General features: G+C 38.9%; 1 protein-coding gene across 1 annotated transcript in view; it reads left to right on the forward strand.

Annotated features, from left to right (window-relative positions):
* col27a1a (collagen, type XXVII, alpha 1a) overlaps nucleotides 1–22,003 on the forward strand; it is a 101,466-nt gene that overhangs the window by 54,374 nt on the left and 25,089 nt on the right. Inside the window, exons 13-26 of the mRNA XM_074690602.1 lie at nucleotides 5,161–5,214; nucleotides 8,102–8,146; nucleotides 11,541–11,594; nucleotides 11,754–11,798; nucleotides 13,665–13,718; nucleotides 14,055–14,108; nucleotides 14,404–14,457; nucleotides 14,562–14,615; nucleotides 16,085–16,138; nucleotides 16,287–16,331; nucleotides 20,023–20,076; nucleotides 20,160–20,204; nucleotides 20,286–20,339; nucleotides 20,427–20,480. Of these exons, the coding sequence (XP_074546703.1) occupies nucleotides 5,161–5,214; nucleotides 8,102–8,146; nucleotides 11,541–11,594; nucleotides 11,754–11,798; nucleotides 13,665–13,718; nucleotides 14,055–14,108; nucleotides 14,404–14,457; nucleotides 14,562–14,615; nucleotides 16,085–16,138; nucleotides 16,287–16,331; nucleotides 20,023–20,076; nucleotides 20,160–20,204; nucleotides 20,286–20,339; nucleotides 20,427–20,480 (720 nt within the window). The remainder of the gene's footprint in view (nucleotides 1–5,160; nucleotides 5,215–8,101; nucleotides 8,147–11,540; nucleotides 11,595–11,753; nucleotides 11,799–13,664; nucleotides 13,719–14,054; nucleotides 14,109–14,403; nucleotides 14,458–14,561; nucleotides 14,616–16,084; nucleotides 16,139–16,286; nucleotides 16,332–20,022; nucleotides 20,077–20,159; nucleotides 20,205–20,285; nucleotides 20,340–20,426; nucleotides 20,481–22,003) is intronic.

Below are 22,003 nucleotides of genomic sequence, written 5' to 3' on the forward strand. Positions count from 1 at the left end.
TTGATTCTCTTCCTCCGTGCTACGCCCGCTAATCGTAGCCACTCTGATTAGCTTCTTGACTCGCTAATCAACATGCAAAGTCACTTCAGCATGGGCTGATGTGACTATGCTTAGTCTCTGCCCAGAAACGTCCCGATACAACCAAAACATCAACATCCAGGCAGAGGAGGGGGTTTGAGGCAGACACAGATACTGACACATGTATTGAGTCCTATATGAGACGATTGAGCAGGATTATTCCTGTCAAAGTTGACACTTAATTTTTTAAGTAAATTCTGCAGAACCTACCTTTAATGACATATTTTCTCTTGATTCCCACAAATAGAGGCGTAAACATTCTTAGAGTTTGAGTGTACTGTCACCATCCTGAAATGTGTGAGTGACACATAACTTGTAAAATTCAGCCTCTTCAAAGAGTTTCTATTTGGGTCATGATTCTTTTGTGCCCAAACTTCATCAGATCCACATATGAGAACGTTAAAGTTCTGCATGTACGTCATTGTTAGAGTCAGCTCAGTATTTCCATGACTGTTGGAAGGGTTAACTGCAGCCTAAATACTGCACAGTCCCACCAGCCACACGTCGGGGTCTTGGATGCAACAAGAAAAAGGCTTTTGTTGCAATAAAGAGCTTTTGGTCCCCCCACCCTCCCCCCTCTCTCCTCTTCCCTCAGCGTGAAGCCAAGCCATTTGGAGGAAGCCATAGGTCCTGTTGTTTGTGTCAGATAGCGTTCAAAGTCCGTCTGACACAGTGTTTCAGAAGGAGTGTGCAAGCTTTAAACTCTGCTGAGATCATTGTGCAGCTGCTGCTTATTGGTTTTTCAGTAAATAAGGCATTTATAGACTGAGAAATCTGAACACACGCAAGCCGGCGTCTGCTCGGTGTGAGGTTTGCAGAACTTTAGCTTATTCTGCAAGTAGAAAAAAAGTCATTGTGGATGAAAAGTGACAACTTTTGAGGCACATTTGTTGGTATTTGCTTCAGTTTTACTGTACTTTTCTGCAACAAAGGCCGCTTCACGATTTTGGCGCTGCTTTTGCAAAGTGAGGAGCTGCTGTCATCACAGTTTGTTGTTTTCTTGCCTCAGTCTTGGACGGTTTTAGCACAGCTTGTCAGCGCCAAGAGGAAAATGACAATGTTTCACTGAGCAGCATTGTCCTCAGAGCAGAGCAGAGCAGCAGACGATTCCTGTAATTTCGATCATTTCCAACCCAGCTTTTTAAAATCTGACCTTTGTGCATGAATGGAAAATGTGCACACCGTTGTCTTTGCCGTCAGCGCTCCTGCATGGAAAATGGGAAGTCAGGCTTTTACAAGATGATCCCTGAGAGAACATCCCTGTCCTCCCTGATGGAGGAGAAAGAACAGAAGAAGCTCTTGAACCCGAGCCAGACACTTTAACGGCTTTAACCACAGCGCTTGTTGAGGAAACACACTCTCAGACACACAGCTATGTCCACCTTCACCAAAGACAGATGATGTATCTGCGTCCAAAACAGTGAGAGAGATTAAAAAGTTTCCGAAGTGCATCGCCAGCACCTCTGCGTTTCTACTCACCCTGCGTTCGCATGTTACAGCTCAGGGTTTGTTTATCTTCTCACAGTCGTCTTTAACGGGCGCATCACTCGCACTTTTTCCACAAAGTGCTGCTGTTGTGGGTCAAATCGACCCTATAGCCAAAGAACAGGGTTATCTGACATTTTATAAAAGCAGGGATCCACTAAAGGCTCATAAGACTCCCTTCAAAGGCTTTTTTTAATGCTTTTCTTGGCGAAGCTGCATTTCCCACATTTGTCCTCAGCGGCAGTGACAGCTGTATGATTCATCTTCTGGGTCACTGTCATGCTTCATAGATTTCTGTTGCTCTTCTGCTTTTCCTTGTGAGCATATCCAAGAGGTCCTAAAAGCTGTAGATACAAAAATGAGCTTTTCAGTTATAATACTCAGTGCATATGCCCTGATTTGATGTACAGATGAACATACATCTGTCAAAAGTCTTTATTATTGTTTGCGGTATAAATCTAAAATAATCCTCGACTTGCTTTTCTTTAAAAAACAAACTGAAACCTTGAATACAAAGACTAACATTGAGTCAGCAGATCTATTCCTGAGGCATGTCAGACATTAAAATAAACACACGTGCATGTTCTATATCTAAAACATCTAAACTATCTCAAAAATAGCTGGAGGTATCTGCAATAATTAGCACCTTGACATGGTGTGTTGAGGCCGCAGTAGCCAAACCGTGCCATTATGAGTGTTTCTGGAAGGTTAGGTTTAAAATAAATGGGCTCTTGTTCTTTCTGCAAATGTGGTTCCTCTTTATAGCAACTGTTAGCAAAGCTCAGATTAGCATTCTGTTGGCTGCTAATTGGACCGACTTGGCTCGTCGTTGTGTCGTTGCATGTTGGAAATATCCCCAGCAGAACAGCTGGTCGCCCACGCCCCGCAGCTGATAGACTCAAAGTGCATAATTGAGCCATTTTGCTCCTATTTTGTACATATTTTGGATTACTGTATGAGTAAGGTTGTTTCGCTCGGTGAAATTGTGAAAATTGCTGTGCAATTACATTAAGAGCAGTTTTGGTTGTGTAACATTTTGGCGCTATCGCTGCCAACATGCTCCAGGAGTTTCATTCAAAAGTCAAAGACACTTAGTCTAACACACACTTAGAAAATGAATTCCAGCTATGTGATACTTCAACTTTAATGAGTTACTTTGATTCTTTCTGAGGAATGTGTTTTTATATAGTTGCTGTGGTTTTTACACAGTCCCTGTAATTAGCTTTGCAGCTAACTGTGTTTTCCTCTTCACATTTAATATTTTTTACCTAAACAAAGACAGAAGTAAGAACAACTGAACACACCTGGTTCAAATAAGCATTCATCCAAATGATAAAGGTTTATGCTGAGTTGGCAAATTAGCTAGCTTAGATACTAATGCTCTGTCATGTTAATTCTTGTACAATTAGCATAACACTTAACTGATTTCACATCATAATGTTAAAGTGTCGAAGAAAATAAGAGTTTATTTTTAATCCCAAAAAAGTTTATGGATGTGATTTAAGTTGCTTGTAGCATTTTACATTGAAAGAATAGAAATGCTAGCAATTAAAAAGCAAAAAGTAGGCTAGCAACCAGCTAGTTAACATGGTGGAGCATTTAACAACTGAAGAGTGTCGTTATAAGTTGGCTGAGACATAAACAGAGCTACAAACACAGTACTTTATTTTAAGCTAATGCACTTCTTCTTGCTAGCAAAACACTGCTTATGTCACCATGTTAACTCAAATGCTAATGTTTAAATGTTTTTATCTGAACTGTAGTTCAATAATTTTGCATTAGGCATCAAACTATTGAGAATGTTTTGAGCTAGCATTTAGAAATTTAACAGCATGATAGCTAGTAACTGGACATTTAGCAACTAAAAAGTGTATTTTTATTTTTACATTGGAAAACATAAGGAGGGGAGCTGCTAATTGGTTGCTAACTGTGTTTTCCTCTTAACATTTTTTTATCTAAACTGAGGCAAAAGTAGAAATATGTGGACACAATTGGTGCAAAGAAACAGTCATCTTCATACAAGTTAATGTTTATGCTGGGTTAGCAAATTGGCTAACTTTGATGCTAATGTTATGTCATGTTAATGTTTTTACAATTAGCATAGCACTTAACTGAATTCACATCATTTCTTTTTTGTCCAAACAGAAGCTAACTGATGTGAATTAAGTTGCTTGTAGTATTACACCTTGGAAGATAAATCAAACTAGCAATTAAAAAGCAAACAGTAGGCAAGTTGGCTAGCAGCTAGCAACTAAAACATGAGATATTCTCCTTAGAAGTTGGCTGAGACACAAACAAAGCTAAAAATATAATTATTTAGCATTATTAGCCCCAGGTTAACTAACAGGTGGCAAAAAATAACAGCTAATGCACTGTTTCTTGCTAGCAAAACATTGCTTTTATCACCATGCTAATGCTAATGTTCTGTGGTTTTGTTCTTCCAGTTAAGACAACACTAAAGTGAGCTTACAAACATTAAAGAGCCCACGATGAAATATGTTTTTTATCCAAACAATAGCTCAATAATGTAAATTGTGTCGCATTTAGCATCAAGTGATGAATGAATATTTTAAGCTAGCAACTTTTTAACAACTAAAAAGTGTGTTATTATTATTTTTACATTAAAAAACACAAGGCAAGTTGGCTAGCAACTAGCAACTAAAGAGTGGGGTATTCTTTTTATAAGATGGCTAAGACATAATTAAAGCTAAAAATATAATAATTTAGCATTATTAACCCCAGGTAAACTAACAGATAGCAAAAAATAACAGCTAATGCACCGTTTCTTGCTAGCAAAACATTGCTTTTGTCACCATGTTATTGCTAATATTCAGTCATGTTGTTCATCCAGTTAAGTAAGCTCACAAAATTAAAGAGTCCATGCTGAAAAATGTTTTTACCAAACAATAGTTCATTAATGTAAGTCGAGTAGCATTTAGCATCAAACAATGGACAATACTTTTAGCTAGCAACTTTTAAACAACTAAAAAGTGTGTTATTTTTATTTTTACATTAGAAAACATAAGGCAAGTTGGCTAGCAACTAGCAACCTAAGATTGGGGTATTTTTTTTTAAGATGGCTAAGACATAATTAAAGCTAAAAATATAACAATTTAGCATTATTAGCCCCAGGTAAACTAACAGATAGCAAAAAATAACAGCTAATGCACCGTTTCTTGCTAGCAAAGCATTGCTTTTGTCACCATGTTAAAGCTAATGTTCTTTGGTTTTGTTCATCCAGTGAAGACAAACATTACAGAGTGGAGTAGCATTTAGCATCAAACGGTGGATGAATATTTTAAGCTAGCAACTTTTCAACAACTAAAAAGTGTGTTGTTTTTATGAGATGATTATTTGTCATCAGTGAACTCAAGATAACAGCTAATGTGCTCTTTTGTATCCTATGAAATTAGCAACTTGCTAGCAAAAGTTGAAGAGACGCCATATGAATGTAGATGCTAATGCTGTGGTTTGTTAGCATTTATCCAGCTACAACAAATAAAACGGGGAGGAATGACTCCTTCAATTTAAAGTATGTCTGATGCTAACTTTACGGTTTGTTAAGCAGAACATAAAAGCTGCTCTCTCTGTCTTCAGGGGTTTCCAGGGGACTTTGGGGAGAGGGGACCACCTGGACCAGACGGGGAGCCAGTAAGTCACTCACTCACTCACTCACACACCGGGCTCCATAAATTACCAGAAATACCCTCACATGACAAAACACACGGCCTTTCCATATACACAAGCGCACAAATTGAGATCAGTGGTTTCACTTGCACAACGACCCCCTGGTGTTTCAGCGCTGACATTCTGGCACCGCCGTCGACTAAATCATCTCGCCGTCCAGAAGTTTGCCTCTGTTTTTTGAGTTTTTTTACAGCTTGGGACAAGTTTTACTGCTGTATTTAATTTCAACCCATGCCTTCCTCTGCCGTAGATATTTTTTCTTTCCTTTTTCTTCTTTGGCAACTGTTTTCATGAACCTGCAGTATTAACAGGGGATCAGTTAGCAGGCTTGGCTTTCAGCTGCAGACCTTTCCATTCAAAACTGGCCACCAACACACACATACATTATTATTATTATTATTATTAGAAGGTGATATCCAAGAATAGTAAATGACATAAGAAGAGGTTGAACCAAAAGGCCTCTCCTGTCAGTCCCGTAGCTGTCCATATGGAAGACATCACTGATCTTAGCGTTTAGCTGTTCCTGGATACTCTCTGTTATTCTGACAAATGTAGCACTTCATCAGTCTGAGTGAGAAGCTCAAAATGAAACCATAAACACATCAGCATGTTGCTATTTAACAAACTCTAAATACATGATAAACTTGAAGCACATTTGAGTTTTCAGAAACACTTCGCTCACACATCTGTGACTTCTCAGCCTCCCTGTAAATCCTCTTTTGGCTCGGCTGCTTTTTTTTTTCCCTGGGAATTATTTCTGTAAATTATCCATCAGAAGCATCTGATGTTATGGTATATTTAAATAGTCTGGACCAGGGGTTTATGAAATCCAAGTTGACATACTTCACATATTTCCCCCCAGTGCAGCAGCTCTTTGCTGTCTGTGTTTCTTAGAAAGGAAGCGTTTGTATCCGTCTCTGCTACAAAACATCTTGAGGAGCTCTCAGGAAAGTGTCTGAAAGTGCTAATGAAAGTGCTTTATGTCTCTTCCTCTCTGTCGAGGACATTAAAATCCATGGTTAACTCTTTAACCTTGGTAGCTGCTCTGTAAGACTGTTCTTTTGGCTAAATGCTAGCATGCTAAGATGCTCACAGTGATCATGCTCATATGCTTTGGTGTTATCTAGTAGAAAACCTATCCAGACAGGATTAAACTACTTCCAATCATATTTATAGAGTGTTTTCACTGGTTTGAGTAGTTACCCAAAAGTGCGGCCATATTGGAGGTACACAAACGTAAACATTGAATGGACGAGATAGAAGTGTGCAGTAAAATGTGATTTTAAGTCGTCTTATCCGCAAAATAAGTGTGCAAAAAATGCAAGGGGCACACTAAAACTCTTTTGAAGGACTCAGCCAGCATGAAAAAGAGGGATATTTTGAGAAATTGTGTCTTAAAGGAACGCTCAATTTCTGCCACTTTAACTTTTTAAGACCCAAGCTTTTGTCTGGTCTGCATCTGGTCTATTTGTTGTAAGTTATTAGTGTTATTGTACTTAAATTAGTTGTTTTTTTAAACTAAAACAGGTTTAATTTTGTGATATCACCAAAAAATGACATGGGCAGTGTCCCTGAATGTGGCTGATAGGTCAAAGTTTTGAGAGATGAAGTATCATGGGTCTGAGAGGCAGAAATGAAATGAGTTTTACTTTACTACTATTTATTGCTGTTAATAATCAAAGTTATACTCTGTCATAATGCATTTACTTTTACTAAAGTGTGATTTTAGGATGCCGTGAACAGAGAACATGACCTATCCAACAGGAAACGCTGTGAACGGACTCAAATGTTGAGATTAATGACTTGGAAATCCTGGTGTAGCTTAGCTAACCACAATGTTGACAATTCTTTAGATGATTGTTTGCACTCCTCACCCCGATCTTTGATCATTTTTGGTCATCCAAAGAATATGAAATGTTTTTTTGTGGTCAGGTAGATAAATGCATCAAAAATCTAGACTGTTGGATAAACATGGCAGCATGACCATTCTGTAAACGTTAGCATGCTAACGCTACAAGGTCTCACAGAGCAGCTACAGCAGTTGTGGAGCTAGGGTTTTTTTTTAGCATCTAGGATTAGATGCTAATGTTTTCCAGTTTGATATAAAAAGGAGAAGACCGAAATAATTTCCTGAGCAAGTTTTAAATAACAGTTTCACTCTCTTAGGTTAGCATGAAAACACAAGAGCATGTTAGCAACAGAGCACAAAGTTGCACCAATGAATCTAAAATCAGGACAGAAATCATTAAGTGAAGGTGATTCCTGTTAGCAAGAAGTTTGATGTTACAACACCCAAAAACTTTTGAAGAGTTTTTAGAAAATAAAACTGTCAACCTCACAGAGGACCTAAAGGAAGACGAGGAGACTGAGACTAAAACTGAGTGTTGCTGCGATACATCCTCTTAAAACCATGAATGTGAATGTGTTTACTGTGTAGATGCTGATATATTACACTATAACTGGAAACTTTTACCCCCTGGTGGCGCTGCAGACACTTCAAGCCAACTATAGTCACAGAGATTCGTCCACCCAGGAACATGAATGACAAAACTTTAGCATCAGTTTCGTTCATTTTGTTGGACATAAAGCAATGCTGCATTTTGGAAAAATGTTTGGTGGAATGATGGGTTAACATCCCCCTCCACCTTCATTTCACACACACACTTACACACACACACACACACACACTCACACATGCACACACATGCACACAGCCCCCTCTCATAAGCTGTGATGAACACTGAGCCACTCTTCTGAGCATGTTTGTTTAAAAAAAGAGCCAATAACCCCAGAAACCTGCTCCTGCTGCCTCTCCCTTCATCTCTCCTCCTCTCTCCTCCTCTCTGACCAGGGTGACATGGGAGCCCCGGGTCCAAACGGAGTTCTTGGACTCATTGTGAGTAGTGCTTTGTGTATATCTCTGTATACTCTTCTTTTTCACAACACCACATTTTCCAACACAGTTAAAAGAAAATACTGCTGTGAATTAGCTCCTATCATCATTTGGACACTCTGCCAATCCTGTAGGAAACTTCCCACTCTGAGTGGGTTCGTCTGCGCCGTAAACACATCCAGAAAAAGTGAGAGTTGGTGGTTTTTAGAGAACAAGATTGAAGATAGAGTTATTTTTTCCTGCGCAATATAAAGCCTGAATTACGCAGTCTGTGGCTCCCACTTCCTCTGCAGATAAACACAACATTTACCCACGGCTTGATCAATCAAACAGACATAAACAAAGCGTCTTACATCGCTCTCTTATTAACTATTTTTACACAGGAACTTCCCCCCTGCCCACCCATCACCTTGCCCTCCTACAGCCACATAATTTTGTCTGATTATACTGTCTCCTGGTTTCTCTTGTCGTGTCCCGTCTTCATCCATCGCCACCGCTCCTCCCGGTCTATTCTAGGCCACCGGTGGTGGTAGTAGGCCTGTAATTGGAGGACTCTTTGATTACAGCTCTGCTCTGAGCTCCCTGTCCTCTGCATCTGTCCTGACTGTAAACTGTACAGTACAGGGCAGCAGCGCCGAGCGAGATAAAAGATATAAATAAACAGACACCCTTCTCCCGAGACCGTAGACCTCAAGTTAGGGTGAAGGCAGGCCATTGTTTGAGAAGGGAAAGTGTTAGCATGTTGGTGTGGAACAGGGGCTTTCCCACTTCAGCGCAACTTTTTCATGTCTTTGATGCACTCATCTGCAACTTGTGTGGCAGAAAAATATATTTTGTTTACCACGTCCATACCAACTTTTATCCTATTTTGATATGACAGAGGCTAAAAAAATGTATGCACTCTCAAGGAATTGAGCCAGGATTTCAGTTTTGGGTGGGCCAGACAGATTTTGGTTTGGCCTTAAGTTACAAAAGTTTGTAGATTATTAATTTAATTAATTAAAACATCTTAAGATATACTACTGTTACTTATGTGTGGCTTTAAAGCAGATTTGGTTGCTTTATTTTACCTTTAATTGCATTTTTAACCCTTTTCTTCATCAGACGGATTGACCTGCAATCGCTTTTCATGGCACTGACCACAGAGCGGCGCTCTAACGCACCAGTAGGCTGCACTGACGTTAACCACAAATAATAAAATAAATAAAATTCTATGGTTTTTCAAAAAATATTGTTCTGATCCCACCCGTATAAAGCTGAAAGTTTCGTATCTCAGTTTTAGGGATTGGTACCTTTCACATATGAAACGATACGGTACGGGTACTCAACAGTACCAGTTTTTGGTACTTTTTTGTGCTTATTTGGTAAAAAAAATCAATTGGTTTAATATTTTTTTTTTGTTTTTCACTTTGATGCATTTATTCTTTAATATATAACTTTGCAATGCTGTGTTCATGTCCAGCATGGAAATTCGCCTACTCTTCCACTCCCTCATAGTCACAAGGATGTATTTAGGTACTCAAACATGGTACCTTTTGATTTTTCATGAATTGGTACCCAGTACTTTTGACAGATTTTGGTCGGTATCTATAAAAGTACCTAATTCGGCACCAATCCCCACTCAGTTTTGTTTTTGTTTTATCCAACAGGCTGAAAAACATGGCTCATAATACAAAGACAGAGCATCTAACCCTTAAAAAAATGAACGTTAAGTTAAAAAAAAAAAAAACTTTAACAGTTTTTTTTTTTATCTTCTTTTGTTTCATTTTAAACTGATGTAAAAAAATATGTATTAGTTAGGGCTGTCAATCGATTGAAATAATTAATCGCGATTAATCGCATGATTGTTCATAGTTAAATCGCGATTAATCTCAAATTAATCACACATTTTTAAAAATCTTTTTCAAATGTACCTCAAAGGTTTGAAAAGAAAGTTTTTAAACTGAACAGTCTTTTTATTTTAGGCAGTTCAACACAAACTTTAAGAGCTCATGCATTAAACAAAAGATGCATTGTCCAACAAGAACTTTTTTTTTTCCAAATATTTTTATCAATTTTTGCAGATAGTACAAAAATAAATAAGTTTGTCCAGAAATATTTCAGGTCATTTGCATAAACTTTAGATATTACAAAAAATAAAAAATTAAACATTGACAAAAGTGTCATATCAGACAAAAGCAAAACAATGAACTAAAACACCCCTTAAACCCATCAACCCTTAATTTCCCAGATCCTGAGGTAGTTGATAATTAGTTCAAGTGTGGCATGTTTGCTAATAGACATCACATAAAATAATAATAATAATAAAAAGTATATACAGTATATACACATATCTTAAAATGTATACATGCATGCTCATACACTTATGATCTACACATAAAAAAATAAAAAAAAACATTTTTGCGTCACTTTCGACAGCCCTAATACATATGTAAGTTATAAGAAAAGTTAAGGGTGGGCCTATTGAAAAATGTGGATGGGCCTGGGACCCCTGGGCCCACCCATAATGCTGCCCCTGGCCTGGCACCTTGAAATCTGGAATTTGTTTTCATTGCTTTCAATTTTTTTCATGCATTTCTGCATTTTTGGCAAGTCAAACCAAAATGTGTTGTTGATAGCTGGTGTTAAATGTCAGCAGCCTGCAGCTTTGGCACAATCAACAGGAAATCCGTGTGAATCCAAAACAAAACATCTTCGCTCCTTTTTTGGACTGAAAGCTTCAGGTGAACAGAGACAGACTTTTTAAAACTTTTTAAAGCACCAAATTAAGCAACTTTTTGCTCTCAGTAACATCCCCTCTGTCACACATGCGAGTACTACGGTATTCAAATAGAGTATTTAAAGGCTGAGCCAAGGCCACCCTGGAGTCCTTTGAAAGAAGAAAGTGCTGAGTAGCAGAGAATGAAAATAAGATCGCAGCTGGAAGCCTGTAATGATTCTCCGTGGAGAGGAGACGTCATGAAACATTTCATCGACACAGACACTCGGGTTTCCTCTCAAAAAGCTGAAAAGACTTCAGGAAATCTGATTCAGAAAATCGGATTCAGCTTTTTTAACTGCGTCATTTGTCCTTTTTGAGCAAACGAGAAATCCTTCTTTTTGTCTTTGCTCATCCTCACATTTTACTCAACTCAAATGTTTTCAGACTCATAAATTACAGCGTTTAAATTTTCTACATGATTCCCATTCATTGTTGCATGTTGAGCGTAGCCTCATGGAAAGTCAGGAAGCACGACAATGAAATTTATACTCGCGTCTAATGGACGCCAAGTGAACTGACATGAACCCATTGTTTGTGAGTCTGTTTGTTGAGTGAAAGCCACGGGTCTGAGCCATGTTTTTAATCTGTAATTTATGCATATGAATATGTTTCTCGTTTGCCCCCCTTTGGCGACAGGGTGATATGGGACCTGTGGGAGAGATGGGCCTTTCAGGACCAAATGGACTGAAGGTAAACTCTCCCCAACACAGATGGAAGCTGTTACCTTCACTGTCTTATCCTCTATTGTTTTTTAAAACTGTGCTTTTGTTAAAGAAGTGTTTTACCGTGCAGACTGACTGAGATTTGAAGTCAAATTTTCTCTAACCTGTCTGTTGGTGCTCCTTCCAGGGGGTGCCCGGAAATCCCGGAGAACCAGGACTGAAAGGTGATAAGGTGATCTGAATATTCCTGTTATTGGCCTGTGTTTGCGCAGCATGTGATGTTCTTCTTTGCACCTCTGCTCAGCTTCTACACATAGAGCATGCTTTCATGAGGTCACACATCCAGCTTCATTTGAAAACCATCCTTAAAATTCACATCTAAAGTATTCAAGGTATCTTTGATGCACCTTCTTTCTGTTTTGAAGCTGTTCTGTGAAGAAGAAGAAATCAGCTTTATCATGCTCAATTGTTATTCCTGATTTTGGGAAGGGAAAATTAGTTTGCTTCACTTAGCATACTGAGTTGAAACAGGAAGTCCAGAGATACACATCACTAAAGTTGACTTATTCAGCTTTTAGAGTTATGATGAGGCGGAAACAGCATCAAATCAAATACTAAGCCCAGGCAACTGCAACTTTTACTTTTATAGGAACCATTTTTCCTCAGCTCACCTGGGTTAAAATCATTCCGGAGCCACAAAATCTACTTAATCTGCACAACTAAGACAACAAAGAGTGCATAAAATTCTTAATATGGTAAAAATCCAGTGAATAATAATCTAAGCAATTTTTTTTTGTATTTATAAAACTGAGCAAGTGATGTCCTAGCTTATTATTTCAGATTTGCAAAACAATTTATAAAAAGTCATATTTTTCTAAATATAATAAATTTGAAAAATTAATGTAATTTTACAGGTTACAAAATTTTTCAAAATCATCAAAAAATTCTAAAAAAAATTGCAGAAATGACTTAAATTAAAAAAAAAAAACATAAAAATTGTAATTTAAAAAACTTTAAATTTTCCAAAATATTAAAAAAAAATTCAAAAATTTGCAAAGCTTTTTCAAAAAATGAAAATGCCATATTTTGCAAAAAAAATTTAAAAATTGCAAAATTTGCAAAAATTGGATTTTTATTTTAATTTATAAAAAATCCCCAAACTGTTAACATTTGCCCAAAATGTTTTTAAATAAAAAAAAAAAGAAATAAAAACTTATTTCAAAGTTTGTAAAATTTTCCAAAAAAGAAAAAAAAAATGAAAAAATATTTAATTTAAATATTTTTCAAAAAATGGTATTTTCTTTTAATAAAATATCTCAAGAAAAATATTGAAAAAAATTTTTAAAAAAATATTGCAAAATCCTCAAAATATTTTACTCTTTCATTCTAAAAGTTGATGCATATTTAGTTGAACACAATGTTTATGCATGATTTTACTTAGAATCAATGTTCCAATCATCAATTCCCTCTGCAAAAAAAAGTTTTAATAAAATCTTTTTTAATGATATATTTTTAAAGCTACAAGGAGCCACTGCAAGGAGTCAAAGAGCCGTTTGAGGCTCCAGAGCCACAGGCTGCAGACCCCTGACTTAAGGTGTTAGAGAGGCTAGGTTAAAAGAGTCAAGCCAAACACTTCAAGGTTTCTGCAGGATTAAAATACTGACATAAAAAAAATGACTGAACAGCTCACATGGGATTTCTGGGTACTTCTTTCTTGCACAGAGGAAAGCGAGGTAGCTTTTTCCTGTCTTTAAGCTAAGCTAACCAGCATGTGGAAGAATTAATCAAGACAAAACAAGAGTTAAAGCAATCAATTACTTATAACAGCTTTAGCAGCAATTTAGCACTAAAACGTGAGTTTACAAAGCAGACAGATTGCTATCAGTGCCTTTACTGAGACAGATCGACACCACATGAAGCTTTTGGCTAATCCACTGAACAAGATAAATTGCTAACGCATGTTGGTAATGTACAGACCTGTGATTAGTCCCGTATGTTTCAAATCTGAATGTGATTGTTGAAGTCGAACGCTACCATCCCCCCTAATGTTTCTCGTGTCTCTTTCTTTCCATGTAAACCTCTGATCCTCCCGTGTCAGGGTGATGTTGGGATTCCTGGAGAACAAGGGGAGCTCGGGTTCAGAGGAGACAAGGTACATTGCCACTGCAGCATCTTTCATGTTATAAATGTTCACATTAAGCCTTGGCTACAGACTACGCTCTGTAAAAAATGACTTGGCCAGATGTTTGCTGACCAGGTTATGGAAATTCTTATGTAAACTCTTCTCATTTGTCTGTGTGTGCAAGAAAAATCGAACCCTTTCAGCATCGCAGAACTGAGTGGTCCCAAGAGATAAAAACACTGAACTGAGTCATGCATGTCTGAAGTGTCTTTCCTCAGAAAATGGATTAAGGTTCTGTTTTTTTTCTGAAAACTCCCTGTCTGTCTGTCTGACTTAGTTTTTATTTTTTGTGTCTGTGTTGGACAGGGTATCCAAGGGGCTCCAGGTTTACCAGGCATCCGCGGAAAGCCGGGACCTCAGGTTAGCTTTGGTTTTAGTGACATGAATTTCCTTTAAATGTTTAAATATATATAAATTGTTTTAGAAATTTAAAGAAATGTCCTTTTTGGTTCAGTTTAAATCAATGACTCAAACCTTTCTGTTGATACAGCCATGTTAGCATACCTTAGCATACAGTTAGCACTCAGAGGGAGCTCACAAAAACTAAGTATAAAATTTGTATTCTTCTTCTTTGAAAAGTAGAATAAGAGCAGAATTCCCAGAATATCAAACTATTCCTTAAAAATATTTCCCATGTTCCTTGTTTTTCCTCCAGGGCAAGATAGGAGACAGAGGCCCTGATGGTTCTCCTGGACCCCCAGGTCCTGAGGTTTGTATCAACGTCGCTACTGTTTTTATGTTCCTGTTTTTTACCTTCAAAAATTAAACAAAACAAAAGAAATATTGTTTTTTTTTTTTATGCCATGTTGACAGGGTTTCCCAGGTGACATGGGACCACCGGGAGAGAATGGCCTAGAAGGACCAAAGGCAAGACAAATAGTGTTTTTTTGCTGAATCATCTCTTGTTAGCAGTGCACAGTTAAGCTAACAGCTCTATAAGTTAGTATCTGGGGCTAAATGCTAATATCAGTAAAACTGCCATGCTTATTTTGAAAAAGGAAAAATATTTACTGTTTTTTTATTTTTTTTTTAGTTTTGTCTTGGTGTAAGGGTTTTTTTTTTTGTCTTAAAGTGTAAGCATACTAAGAGTTGTTTGCTAGAGCAAGTATGCTAAAATGATCTACTGGGGAAAGTTAAGCTAACAGCTATGTAAGCCAGCATTTTAACTAGTTGCTAATATCAGCAACACTTAGATGCTTATTTTGGAAATGAATTTTTAGGTTTTCCTTCCTGAAGTGTTAGCATGCTAAGAGTTGTTTGCTAGACTCAGTATGCTAATATTATCTACTATGTACAGGCTGTCTAACAGCTCCGTAAGCCAGCATTTTGGACAATTGCTAATACCAGCAACACTTAGATGCTTATTTTGACAATGAGTTTTGAGGGGGTTTTTTGTCTTTAAGTGTTAGCATGCTAAAAGTTGTTTGCTAGAACCAGTATGCTAATATGATATTTTGTGGAAAGTTTAGCTAACAGCTATATAAGCCAGTATTTTTGCTATATGCCAATATCCCTAACACTTACATGCTTATTTTACAGTCTTAGTTTACAGTGTTAGCTAAGATTTACTTGCTAGGTCAAGTATGCTAACATATCTCAAGTGATGTGTCTTCAGTGATGGTGCTAGCATGCTGAAATTTAGTGTTTATACTGTTTAAAGTTGTAGTTTGATATGTTGACATGCTTTATTTGTTTGCTAATGTTAGCATGCTAAACAAGTAACAGTGCTAACATGCTGATATTTTGAAAAGTTAATGTTTACAGTTAAAGTTGAAAGAGTTAGCATGCTAATATTTTCTTGTTAGGTCAAGTTTGCTAACACTTCTCCAGTGATGGTACTAGCATGCTGAAATTTTGCAGGATTAGTGTTTACATTGTGTAGACATGCTTTATTTGTTTGCAGTGACAAAGCTAATATGCTAACATTATGAAAGGTTGATGTTTACAGTCATAGTTTATTGTGTTAGCATGCTAAGGTTTGTTAATTAGCACTAATTTTTCCTTATCTCCACAACAAGATTACGTGGAATTGCCATGAAATTTAGCAAAATTAACAGCAGGGTCAATATATAAGGTTTAAGCTAAAGATTTGATGTGTTATAAGTTCAAATATTTGAGAAATTATGATGCTAAGACAGGCAGCGGCCAAATCCAAGAGGAGTCATTAATGTTTGGAGAGAATTTCATGGTTTTACATTCAGCAGCTGCTGAGATATTTCTGTCTGGGCCTAAGTGGTCGACCAGCTGACCAACAAACCAACACTACCTCTGCTGGAGCCAAACCACTGCTGGCCAGACAGCATTAGCATTTATTTCACTCCTTTTTACCCACGCAGGGAAAGCTGGGAGCCAGAGGTTTACCTGGACCACGAGGGGTGCCTGGCTTGGAGGTAGGTCTGCCGAACACCGCCCCCGTCAGAACGAGCCCAAAGCGCCAAAAGGCATTAAAAGTTTTATTGGACAAGGCTTCTCTTTGCTGAAGGCTGCTTTGTGTCCCCAAGCGTAACTCATGCTAAGATCAATATCATCTGTTTCCAGGGCGATGAGGGCCCGATCGGACCACCGGGACCAACAGGACTGGAGGTGAGTTATTAGATAAACACGCAGCGGAGCCTCCCTGAGGATGAGGTAAACTGGCTTTCATGTGCGTTAAGTCATGGAAATATATTTAGCCTGTGTGTGCAATTATGTATGTTTGCATGTTTGTTTAAACTGAGCCCTGTTCGCTACAATCAAACCATCAGTCATCTGCACCGCGCTGTGGTTTCCATCCATACCCTTTGTGCGTCTGCTGTAAACAAATCATCAACACGGGGGGAGGAAGGGATTGCAATATCACTGAGTTTATAGAAACACAAACGCTGCTCATGCTTAGCTGTACAGCTCTGAGGTTTGTCGTTTGCAGAACGATGAAACACATGAAACAATTAAACTGTGACTGGTCTGTACGGCTAATGATCAGCGTCACCAGGCGGCTGTTGGCAACAAATTACATTCACTAAATCATTTGTGACCTGCTTCTTGCATCTCAGGCACCGACAGAGTAAGCAGTATACTTTATTAATTTATCCCCAAGTGTTTCGTCCCTCAGTGAGACATTATGAAGGAGGTCATTATTATGGATTCTTCATTCTTCAGAGGAGAGTTTTATGGATGTTGTGTTAAGTTTCCTCTCTGCAGTTTTCCACTTGCATGCAATCCATAGTCCTGGCCACCAGGGGGTGATAACTGCCACACTGTGTTTACAGTTTACAAGATTTATAGCTGCTGTAAAGAGCTAGATGTTGATAGGCCACAGTAGAAATAAAGGAGCTGTTAACTTCAGTTTTTAAGTGTGACTTTAGTTGACAGACAAATCAACTTTTACAGTTGCTAAAAAGCTTTCAGTCTTTCATTCTCTAGTTTTTTTTGTTAATGATTTATTTTTTAAAATCCAAGTACATTTTTCAACACATGTAAACACAGCGGTCACATTACAGGAGTCATTTGCACAGTGTCTGAATTTGAAAGATGTTATAGAGTAACACACCTTCAGACAAGGCGGTAAGTGCCAACAAAGCGTTATTATGCAACCAAACGTACGAGAGAAGGAAAACAAAAACAAACAACAACAACAAAACAGTCATGGCTCATTGGCTGCCAGCTGTTTAGGAGCAGCAGTCCCCAACCCTTTTTGTGCCACGGACCAGTTTAATGTCAGACAATATTTTCACGGACCGGCTATTCTTCTGTTTCCTTACTGGCTCTTGTACCCTGCCTGTAGAAATTTTTCAAAGATGTTTGTTTTTTGTCCATTTTGCTAGCTTGGGGGGTTTGGGGTCAAGAATAAGTCATAGACGGTTATGACAGAGAGAATCCGGTCATTTTTCCCAAATACAACATCATCAGCTCAGAATCATATAATAAATCAAACTGAAATAATGTAAGTTGAGTATTTTTTATGTGCGGCCCAGTACCAATTGACCCACGGACCGGTACTGGTCCACCGCCCGGGGGTTGGGTACCACTGTTATAGAGCATTTGACCGATCTTTCAAGAGCTACAGAATATTTTGACTTTGTGAACACCAAAGCTACCCAAAAAAAAGATTAGTAGACCCTTCTTTTATCAGAAAAAAAAGTTGAGTTCTACCATTTTCTATTATTCAGCAGTAGAACAGGGGCTGGTTTCAACAAAAACACCCGATTTTGACCAAATAACGTAAAAAAAAGCTTTGGTCCTCTCTCCATAGTCTCTGTCATAGTTTCTCACAATCGTGACACAGCTACAGCTTAAGAAAATAGCTTTTATTTCTCAGCCAGGTGTTTGATGGAAAAGCTCAGCCAATGAGTCAAGAGTTAATGTAAGAGAATTAGACTCAATAGTTATGTGATTTTTGTTAAGTGAAGTAGAGATAGAGAGGTTTGCTCAGCCGGCACAGTCAGTTTCTAGTTGGAGGTGACCATATTTTGTAAAATTTGTATTGAGATTTCATGGGAAGTACCTAAAGTCACAGCAGCATTGTTTCCAGGCTCTCATAGCCCCTCTGTTCAGAACGCTCTGATTTAGTGGGCGTGGCCTTCATATGTAAACCGCTGATACCGCCCCGCTCTTCCACGTCACTGAGAGCGGCGCCACGAGCTCCGAGTGCACAATGTTTAGAAAACAGAGAAGCTCGTTCACTGTAACATTACAGGCTAAAACAACAGGCTAACAGCAGCTAAAGTTAGCATCCTGAAGCTAACACAGAGACAGGGGGGACACTGAGGAAAAGCTCTTCCATCTGCTCCACAGCACACAGCATTTATAATACTCACATTTCCAGGGTCCCAGGTTTGTTGGAGGATGGTTGGTAATGCGCCTGGATTCAGGACCAGTCTATTGGCTAGCCCTCTGTTGGACTGTCCAAAGTTGGAAAAGCAGTCGGCCGCGAAGTGACTAGCACACACATGCTCAGTTTTACTGAGTGTAGCTGGAACATTTCCTGATAAATGAACTCTAGACACTTAGTCTGTCTTCTTCTGAGATGGGAAGCTTGTGCATGGAACTGTGTGGCTGTTTACAGCCAAAAACAGAGCAGTGATGGCTCTTCAACTTCAGCATTTACCTGCCCGCATCTGGAGAGATTTCTCTCTCCCCCAAAAATCCCCAAAATCCAAACACCTCGTTATAGGTCAGGATTTTACATTCACAAGCACTACTAAGTACAGGTTTGGTCATTAAATATCTCATTTTGACCCACAAATTTCACTAAAAGACTTAATAAAGGGATTTTTGCATAAAATGGGACCTTTAAGAACACATAAAACTACAATTAAAAATGTAAGAGAAGTCAAAGGTTAATAAAAAGCAGTAAAATAAAAGTTCGTTCTTGGTACCAGTAGGAGGCTCATAGGGAGTGAGGAGGTCACAGATAATAGTTCGTGTTAACGCCTGCATGTAAACGTAGCCACTGGAGCTCCTTCCAGAAATATATATATATAAATGCATAAATCATTGATCATAATTGTGGAATAATTATAGTTTATCTTTACTTCCTTCTTCTCCTCGTAGCTCAGACCCCTCCTCCCCGTCTCCCACCCACTCACTCGTCTCATTTCCTACAGCTACCTTCTCCTCTGTGTCCGTCTGAGGGGAAGTGGTGAACTCCTTCAGGAGCTGTAATTGATCTCTGGCCAGGTGCCACGAGTCCTCCTCCTTCTCCACCGTGTCCTTTTCGTTTAACCAGATGTCTGCCTTTCTCTTTACCCTGTCAGATGTTCCCCATCTTTCTTCTCAGTGCTCCTTTCTGTTCGTTACTGCGGTCACAGAAACAAACCTGCATCAGGTGATAAGAAGCTGTAATCCTGGAGAGCTCAGTTTGATTCTCGTGTTACTTGTTTTACTGTGAACAGAATACAGTGTTAGGCCTCTGGAGGCTGCCAAGCTTTTAGTAAAGGAGTAAAACTATGGAATTGTTGAGTCACTGAGTCTTTAGGACTTTGGCTCAGACGTTTGTGACCTGGAGTTATTGCTGGTAAAAAGAAAAGAAGCACTCAGACCCCCTCTTAACCCGGGAATTACTGTCCGTGCAAGAGGAACATTACACTCTTTGAACGCTTTCACAGCCGGCCAAAATGTACTGTCAGCAGTACCTGCACACGCCAATGCATATTTCGGCAGCATGTACGCTGAGCTACAACAGCTGCAGACGACTTCCTGGGTCTGTCTTTAAAATGTCATCTCACTGGACAAATGCACAAACCGCAAAGTGAATTCAGCTTTAATTTGATGTTTGATGTGATGTATTTTTCAGGGCAGAATGGGCCGCAAAGGATTCCCCGGGAAAGTTGGGCCAGAGGGAGTGAAGGTAAAACAGATTTCTACCTGAAAGTGATTTTTTTTTTTCTCTGAATATACGCAAAATGTGAAGCAACCCACTCGTCTCTGCAGGGAGAGTCCGGCATCACAGGAAAAGTGGGACCCATGGGAGAAAGAGTAAGTCACCCTGACACAGCCGCTTCCATTTTCCAAGTCTGTGTCCGTTCATGCATCCAACTCTGAGTGTGATCGTTTCAGGGCTTGGTGGGTTTCATCGGACCTGTGGGAGAGGCAGGGCTGGCAGGAGAGAAGGTAATGTGATGCTAACGTGCTCTTATTTATCGTTAGATCTCCTCAAGGTGACTTTGAAGACTCATGATGCTGTGTGTTTATGTTCAGGGGGATCGAGGGGAGATGGGCCTTCCTGGACCACCTGGAGAAAAGGGATCAACGGTAAGATCCAAGAAGAAATGAAGTTGCTCAATATGCTCCTTGAAGGAGTGATGTCAATACAAAGTTCCTCAAAAAACATGCTAACGTAAACTTAGCTGTGTGTTATTCCCATGGGAATATTCTGATGTCTGGAGTTATGGTTACATCCCCTCAGAGGTGACTTATGGACATGTTTTCCAAACAGAGGTTTAAGGTTTGGTGAGAAATGGAAAAAGTTGTAGCATTGGCTCAAACACAGGAACAAACGGCTCCAATGGATCACGTCCAATGATTGACCTCCTTGGGTATTTAATGGGCACAGAAGGTGCTGACTCTGAATGTAATCATAGATTTTTTTTCTTCTCAAAGTGAAACAATCCTTTCACATTATAATTGTAGTTCTCTGAAACAGACAGATGGATTGATCACCTGTAAACCAAAAGCATTGAATACACACATTAAGAAGAATATCAGTAGTGACCCTCCTAAGCTGAGTGATTCAAAAGAGGACAATGTTTATGCTAACGTCATTTTCTCAGGTAGGAACTAAAGATCTGTTTTCTCAACAATTTTTCACCCCAAGACTTTAAAATGTAGAGAAAAATACCTGAACAGTGGCTGCAGTGTGTCAGAAAAAATCCACTATGGAGGCTGTTTTCAAAGTTTCCGTTAGGTTGACTAAAATGCTGTTTCAGTGTAAACAAGAGGCTCAAACGCAACATTACTTTTGCTTTTCTTAAGGGCTGGGATGATGCTTTTTTTTCCTCAATTCTTTCCAATTTTTGGGGTGCCAATGTGATTATTTCTTATTTGTGATATTTTTAGTATGTTTTTTTCAACATTAGACCAAGTGAAAAGTTGAATGATGACGATGATGATGTCCACAGACATACCAGGAGACATATTTTCCCCAAAAATTTACATCTCATGTGAAGGTTAGGGTTAGGGTTGGGGTCAGTGTTTAAGATTTATTCAGAGGATCTGCCAGCTCAAGTTTTTTCCAAGTAGAGCATGACGTCAGCGTTTCCACTGGAACATTTGTGAAATTTTTAGTTTCCTTTTTTTAACATCAGACGAAGTGAAAAAGTTGAATGATAGTGATGTGTACAGACGTATGAGGACCAGTGGCGATTGCTCTAAGACTGCAAGGGAAGCTCAGCTTCCCCTAAAATGTCCCTAAAAAAAGTGTTGATATGTTCTGCTGTGTGAACATTTCATTGATAAAATCTGAGCTAGAATTCCTTCATCTTTAGTTCAGAATCAGCTCCTATCACAGGTAACTGGCTCCACCTCCTTCTCATTCATCCCCGCAGCGTCTCAGCACTTTAACACAGTCGGACGCTGAGCGTCTTCTGACTTCAGCGGGGAAGCGTAGAGTGGGTTGTTCCACTGTGGAAACTGGACGGTCATTGGATAAACGCTGGGCTTTGTCCCGCCCATCGGACGCTCAGCGTCTCTGGGGGTCTATGAGGCAGTGGGCTGGCCTGGACGCTGAGCTTCTGCATGATGATTGGATGATCTGTCTGAGGCTGAATCCCTTTTTG

This window comes from Halichoeres trimaculatus, unplaced genomic scaffold (genome assembly GCF_033239565.1).
Source record: "Halichoeres trimaculatus isolate MK-OKI-2021-1 unplaced genomic scaffold, fHalTri1.1 fHalTri1_scaffold_16, whole genome shotgun sequence".
Classification (NCBI taxonomy): Eukaryota; Metazoa; Chordata; class Actinopteri; order Labriformes; family Labridae; genus Halichoeres; species Halichoeres trimaculatus.